Source organism: Etheostoma spectabile, chromosome 5 (genome assembly GCF_008692095.1).
Source record: "Etheostoma spectabile isolate EspeVRDwgs_2016 chromosome 5, UIUC_Espe_1.0, whole genome shotgun sequence".
Lineage (NCBI taxonomy): Eukaryota > Metazoa > Chordata > Actinopteri > Perciformes > Percidae > Etheostoma > Etheostoma spectabile.
In genome coordinates this window covers 6,119,119-6,126,965 of record NC_045737.1, presented here as the reverse complement: position 1 = coordinate 6,126,965, position 7,847 = coordinate 6,119,119, and the positions used below count along the sequence as shown (strand labels likewise).

General features: G+C 34.8%; 1 protein-coding gene across 2 annotated transcripts in view; it reads left to right on the top strand.

The window, feature by feature from the left end:
- The window catches only part of unc5ca (unc-5 netrin receptor Ca), a 187,370-nt gene extending 182,176 nt beyond the window's left edge, over positions 1 to 5,194 (top strand). For both annotated transcript variants that reach the window (XM_032514911.1, XM_032514912.1), the window contains one exon: positions 1,140 to 5,194. In XM_032514911.1, coding sequence (XP_032370802.1) covers positions 1,140 to 1,302 — 163 coding nt within the window. In that variant the 3' untranslated portion in view covers positions 1,303 to 5,194. The remainder of the gene's footprint in view (positions 1 to 1,139) is intronic.
- Positions 5,195 to 7,847: the final 2,653 nt, after the last annotated feature.

The window sequence follows — 7,847 nt, the reverse complement described above, 5'->3', positions numbered from 1 at the left end:
ACACACACACACACACACACACAAAACGGTAGATCTCAGCCACTGAGTTCACCTAACAGCAGGAGACCCCTTATCACATACTGCAGACAGATGGAGGCTGGGACGGAAAGTGAGAAGAAAGAGACAATAAGTAATAAAGAAATTGATGAAAATAGCTTATTGGATGTTTTGAGAGAGAAAATAACGAGGAGAAACTGCAGGAGTAGAGACAGAGCAGAGGAGTGACACATCTCTGGTTGTGTTTAAACAGAAGCGGAGTGTGCCAACAGTACAATCGCGGGATTTACTGAGGAACATTTCATTTCTATCCCCATTGGACTCAAATCCGATGGCTTTTTCGCTTTAAAGCAGCATTGAGATCTTCGTCACAGATGGCTCAGCGTCAGACTGTTCTCTGCAATCGCTGTGTACTTGACTGTCGACGGCTTTAGTATTTACTGTTCCTATGAAAACTCTAGTCCCTGTGGACTCGTTGGCACTTTTTTTGTGCTCTATTATTACAACTTAAAAATGCTGTTATTGTTCTTATTTATTTAAAATGGTTTGAATTGAACATACATAATGGCAAAAGTACCTGCCACATTTAATTGAGTACAAAATCATCCACTCATTTTTTTATGTAGTTCTTCTTTTACTGCGTGTCCCGCCGTATTGTCAGATGTCAGGTGCTTTCAATATGTTTAAACAATATTGTGTTAATAGTATATTAATAGTGTAAAAGCCAGCATAGTCATACTCAAAAGAGCAATCACATCGGGTTGTATTTAACTTCTCAGTAATAGCAGTAATAATACAGAAAGGGCGTAATTTGACACCTTTGCACAGTGATATGGGACATGTTTGTTGTTTTCTTGGTATGGGAAGATTTTAGCTTTTTGCAAATACACCTGTTGCATATTAGGATGTGCGTGATTTTATTATTTTTGTTAAAATCAATTGTTAATGTGACTATTCTCTCGGGAGTTTGAGATTTCAGTCCCATTGTGATTGGTTGTTGTTGTTCAGTTTTGTGAATTTGATGCCTGATGAAGCTCCAGGACTAAAACCTTATATCTGTAAGAAGGTAAAAGCTGACAACGTGAGAGAATTAGACCTTTTTTCCATATCTTTTGTCCCTCTGCTCTCTTTGATCTCTTCAGGTATCTCAACTACTTTGCCACCAAGTCAAGTCCAACAGGTGTGATCCTGGATCTCTGGGAGGCCCAGCACTTCCCCGACGGAGACCTAAATGAACTGGCGGCTGTGCTGGAAGAGATGGGTCGCCATGACGGTAACTTCGCCTCCATGACAACGGAACACTGACGAAGCAGCGTGGTTACCGTGACAATGACAGGACTCTGGAAACGATTACACTCAAAAATGTATTCTCCCATGCTGCAGCAAGGGCAACGAACAAATCAGATGTGAGCAAAATAAAAGTTATCGATATGGGGATCGAGCAACGGTTAAATACCATGGCACTCATGCCGACTTGGCAACAGACAAGAAATGCTCAAGGTAGTGCTGGAAACTATGTGTATCTCTGTGTTTTATTTGAGCAACGTTGCAGTGTTGTGTGTGACCGAAGGAGCCATAACACAACCTACAACACAACACAGTCCGTCAGGAACAAATAAAACATACACACGCCTAAAAAAAAAAAAAAAAGACCTTGTCTGGTGCAACACTAGGTGTTCTTTTGCTGTTACTATATTTTCTTAAGATTATTTTTGGGGCATTTTTAGGCCTTTATTGACAGGACAGCTGAAGATATGAAAGAGGAGAGAAAGGGGGAAAGACGTGCAGCAGGTCAGAGTTGAACCCCGGCCCACCGCATCGAGGAGTAATCTCTATAGATGGGCGCCCGTTCTACCAACTGAGCTATTGGGGCAGCCTTGCTGTTGCTTCATCCTGAACAAAGAGAAGCAGAGAAAAGAAGCAACAGAGGTCCTGGCCTTGAAAACCTCTATAGGAATGGAACAGAATCATAAAGGGAGAAAAGCTAAACTAATTACAAACGAGTGGGTGAAGGTAGGAGTGAGGAAAAAGACAGGCTCCTTAGTAAGACAAGAGTAAACACAGGGAGAGGCTGAGCTGATTATAGAAGGGAGGGAGGACGTACAAATAAAATGATGGAAGAAGCCGCAGGTGATCATCTGTACAACAGGATGGAAAACAGATAATGAGAAAGCGGAGATAAAGAAGTGATCCCTCACTTCTCTTGCAAGCCTTGGCTGTACGTGATTTGCCAGTACAGTTTGTTGTCTTTATATCGTTTCCTAGGGAACGCTCTATGTATTCTGCTGTCCATATGTGTGGATCATTTCCCTATAACAGAATTTGCTACACAGTGACTGTCAATCAAAGGGTCCTGACCAGAAACAAGCCCAACACTACAGGTTTCCCTTTCTCCCTTTTTGGCTGACATCATAAGTAATGTTTAAATTTCTGCGTTTCTCCTCTGAAATGCATGAAGATATTAAATAATGCAGGTCACAGGAAGTTTGGAAGTACCAAGTCAAAGGCAACTGTACTTCCTGTCCAAATGCATTTCATTTGTGCCTCTGATTTTCTTGAAAAAGGCAATCCAAAGATGATTACACTCCTGATGGATAAAAAAAAAACATATTTTTGTTAATATTTTAGCAGATTGGTTGTGACAAACCTTTCTGTTTTGAGGTATGATGGCACTTATTACAAACGGATAAACAGGGCAAAGATGCAGACTGTCAGCTGTACATTCTCATGCACAGAATATTTTATGATATAAAACGTTTGTTTTGGTAGGGTTGTCATTTACTAATTTTAAAGCTGAATATTTGTTCAATAAATACAGCAAAAACATTTCGGTAACTGTTGGATGATATTCAAGCTACAGATCCATCCCTTAACTAAAATCAAGTGTTTACGTATTTTCTGCAGCGCTGCTGCTTCATTCCACCCCAAGGAGCAGTTGTTTGGAGGCAGTAGTCCAGATAATAGACGCAGGGGGAATTCCAGCCTTGGCTACCATATTTGGTTAACCACACTTCAATCCCAGGAGTCTCTCTGATGGACCGTTGGGGCTTGTTTCTGGACAGGGTCCGACTCAGAGAAAACCAAGAAGAAGCAAAAATAAAGATGAACTGAAAGTGAAAACACAAGTGTTTCTAAATACAGTAATATACAAAAACCACAGTGTTATGTGTTACATCATGTGTATACAGCTAATATCATTCATCACTGCTAAATGTACACAATGTACTTATTTTATCAATCCATATTTTAATTTACACACACATATACACACACACACACACACACACACACACACACATATTTCCGGTGTCTGATCATCACATAAGATAAGTGTTTGCTGTCAGGCCACATTTTATATGTGATCACCACCATGACTTGGTCATGGTCACTAGCACCATCCAGTGGCTTTTGAGGAATAACAGCATTTACATTTTTTGATTGTCTGAAACGTGTAAATACATTACTATGTTCATTCTAATGACCATTTTATTATCATAATGTTTTTTTTTTTGTTCTGTGGTCATTATTGTGTTATTTACATTAACATATTGTTTACCATTTTAAAGTTTTTACATGTGTGAACTGTATGGGGGATATAAAATGTAACATATCAGTTGGTTGCCCGTTGTCTAAAACAATGCTCTGTCCGCAACAAACATTCCAACTCATAGTGTATTTGTTGAAAACGTTGCAATTTAGAGCTAAAAATCTGAATACCAACTTAATGGGCCTACTGTATGTAAAATGAAGTGTAAAATATTTGTGTTACATTGTTAAGCAAGGCTGTTTTTTAAATGTATGCATAGACTCGGGTGAACAGTGTCTGACGAAAAGGTGAAACTCCAGCAGGCCAGCTTTGAAAAACAGCCTTTTTTTTTTAGTGGCTCTTGAATAGAATGTCTGATGCCACTGGGAACATAAATTCCATTCACCATGTAGAGACAAGACAGTTCAAAGGGAATACATGTAAAATGCTCAAAAACTGGAGTCAAGCTATTTCCACTCTGAACTATGGAGAGACGCCATATAATACCGAACGTCAGGTATGTAGAGGAGATACTGAGGAGGGTATTGTAAAGAAAACCAAGTAGGCTGGCCTTGTTAACACCAGTACAAAAGGTTAGATATTTAATCTAGCGCCAGTCCAAACAGGAGGAAACCTTGAGACGTTGATTTTACATATTGGTTTTTATGAAATATGCAAGCTAAAAGTCTAGCCTTTTGTATTGGTGTAAAACCAGACGTAGAAGACAAAGACCTCAAAATGATGATCTTTTAATTTCGGACAGCCTTACTAACCAAATTAGTAAAGGAGTATGTTTAAATGATGGAGAGGATGTTTTGGATGTTTTGAAATGTAACCGCTAATGTCAGATGTGAAGAAATGAAAGGGAAGGGGTTTTGAGGATAAAAGCCTAAGACATCAAGTCAGTATGTTTCAGAACAAAACATGAACCCATAGGTCACGACAATGTCTCTTTCATTCATGTGCTCATCAACATCTCTTATTAACTCAAATGCAGAATACAAGCTCAAATTTTAACTTATGAAACACGTGCCAGTAAACGACCTGTTAAGAAATGTTAGTTACCAGTTGGGTAATTTTACCCCAAATTTGATCCTTGCCATGTTCTGAGTCTACAGTTTACCAGCAGGACAGACTGTTTGTTTGTTAAAAAGGAGTTTTCATATGAGGAGAGCAAACATAGGCTAGCAGAAGGTGATCCTTTGTGATGTAAAAATGAAGAAAGTAGTGTTAAGATATCAAAGTATGTAAAAAAAATATTTTGTAACAACGTGTACAGTTGTGTACTGTCAGCTATATTTGGCAAATTTGAGAATATAAAAAAGAGCAGTACGGTTAGATACTAGTTTGTATGTTTCAAGTTTTTTATTTAAGTTTCCTGTTTTGTGAAAGCAGTGTCTACTATGCAAACTTGGCATTGGTTATCATGATAGAAGTCTATAACTAGAGCTGTGCTTGTAAGTTCATTTTAATTTTAATATCAAGAGTGATTTGATTTGATTAGTGCGGGGTAGTGTTGGTCCATATTTGCTAATTTTGGCACGCTTAATGAATCTTGCTCAATCTTGCTGAATGCTCGCCTCTCTATCTCCTCTAATTGTTTTCTGTACAAAGTGTAAGAAAGAATTTTTAAGACAATTAATAAATTATATTTATAAGCAATGCTGAAAATGTGTAGTGTGTATGGTAACTTATTTCTACAGAACATTTTTTACAGGACATGGTTGTGAGGGCCAAAATGCAAATTGTAGACTTGTAGAATAAAGGCTATTCATTGATACAAGTAGCCTACCATCCAATATTCAAAAAGTATTAAATTTACCTCCCTAATAATGTATTGATTCTGACATATCAAAACATGATAAAACAGTCATAGTATAGTATGTCATGAAAAGGCATACAAAAGTCATAATGATTAGGTCATAAAGAGTCATTGTATATTATCTCATAAAACATATATTGTGTCAAGAACAATGACAATGTCATACAAAATGATTAAGTCATTAGTACACAATGTCATACGTCGTAGTATAGTATGTCATAAAATTCAATAAAAAGTCATATTATATGTGTCATGAACGTCATAGTAAAGTATACATAGCCATGTTATATATAGTCATAAAATTAAAAAAAAATAGAATTTCATGAAAAGGCAGAAAAAGTCCCAGTATAGTAAATCATAAAAGTCATAAACAAGTCAGTATAGTATGCCATAAATCAGAAGATAGTTTGTCATAACACATGACAAAAAGGTCGTAGTTCAGTATGTCGTAAAAAACATTAAAAGTCATAGTACAGTCTGTGATAACAAATGTCATTAATGAAAAGACATGAAAAGTCATAGTATTGTATGTCATAAAAAGTTACAGTATAGTATGCCAAACAATGTCATAAAAAAGACAGTATTGCATGTCATAAAAAGTAATAAAAAGTTATAGTATAGCATGTCAAAAAAGTAATTGTTTGTCATAAAAAGTCATAGTATAGTATGTCATAAAAGTCATAAACAAGTCAGGGTATAGTTTGTCATAAAACATGACAAGTAGCCTACCCTTCATTATTAAAAAAGTATCAAATTGACCTCCCCAAATAACGTATTGATTCTGACATATCAAAACATGACGAAACAGTCACAGTATAGTATGTCATGAAAGTCATGAACAATTCATAGTATAGTATGTCATAAAATACATAAACAATCATAGTATAGTATGGCATAAAATACATAAACAATCATAGTATAGTATGGCATAAAAAATGTAATGAATAAAAAGACACACTACAGCATGTCATAAAAAGTCATGAAATGTCATAGTATTATATGTCATAAAACATCATTGTATCTCATACAAAGTCACAATATGGTATGTCAAACAATGTCATAAAAAGACATCGTATAGTATGTCATAAAAATTTCAAAAAAGTCATAGCATGTCATACAAAGTCATTGTGTAGTATAGTTATAGTATAGTATGCCATACAAAGTGATTAAAAAATCATAGTATGTCATAAAAGTCACAGTATAGTATGTCATAAAAAATCATAAAACAAGTCAAAGTATAGCAAGTCATAAAAAAGTAATGAACAAGTCATAGTGTGGCATGTCATAAAAAGTCATGGTATAGTATGTCATAAAAGGTCATAGTATAGTATGTCATAAACAATGTCATAAAAAGACATAGTGTAGTGTTTCCAAAAAAGTATTTTAATATAGTAAGGTATATCATGAAAACGTCCAAAAAGTCACAGTATGTCATAAAAGGTCAAAGTGTTGTACATAACAAAAAGTCTTAAAAAAGTCTGCATGTCATGAAAAGTCATGGTATATTATGTCATACTAAATGATAAATCGTAGTAGTATAGTATGTCATAAAAACTCATAGTATAATATATCATAAAACTCAAAAACAAGTCATAGTATGGTTTGTCATAAAACATAACATAAAAGTCAAAGTACAATTATGTCATAAAAACGTCATAGAAAGTCATAGTATAGTACTGTATGTCATGAAAAGTTACATGACATTTAACTTTTTAGTCATGTTTTATGCCATACAAAGTCATTATAAATCATAGTATGTCATAAACCTCAGAGTATACTGTCATAAAAAGTCATAAAACAAGTTATAGTATAGTGAGTCATAAAAAGTAATGAACAAGTCAGAATATGTCATGTCACAAAAATCATAAACAAATCATAGTATAGTATGTCATGAAAAGTCATAGTACAGCATGTCAAAAAGTCATTGTATACAAAATGATAAACAGTAGTACTATAGTACGTCAGAAAAAGTTATAGCATAGTTTATCATAAAAGTCATAAAAGTCATAGTATAGTATGTCATAAAAATGTAAAAACAGTCAAAATATTCAATAAAAAGTCATGGTATAGTATGTCATACAAAATGATAAAAAGTAATATTATAGTAGATCATAAAACTCATAGTATCGTATGTCATGCACAAGTAATAAAAAAAGTCATAAAAGGTCATAGTATAGTATGTCATGAAAGTCATTAACAAGTCATAGTATGTTATAAAAAGTCATAGTGTAGATGTCATAGAAGTCATGAACATGTCAGAGTATAGTATATCATAAAAAGTCATAAAAAGTCATAGTCATGTGCCTACTTTTTGTAAAAAAGCAGTGATTGAGCCATTGATTAAGAAACCTGGACTTGACTCCACAAATGTTTCAAATTATCGCCCTATTTCAAAGCTTCCATTTTTATCAAACATTTTGGAAAAATGTGTATTTATGCAGCTACAGTTTTTTTGGAGGCAAATGGCACTTTAGATATTTTTCAGTCAGGTTTTAAAGCATT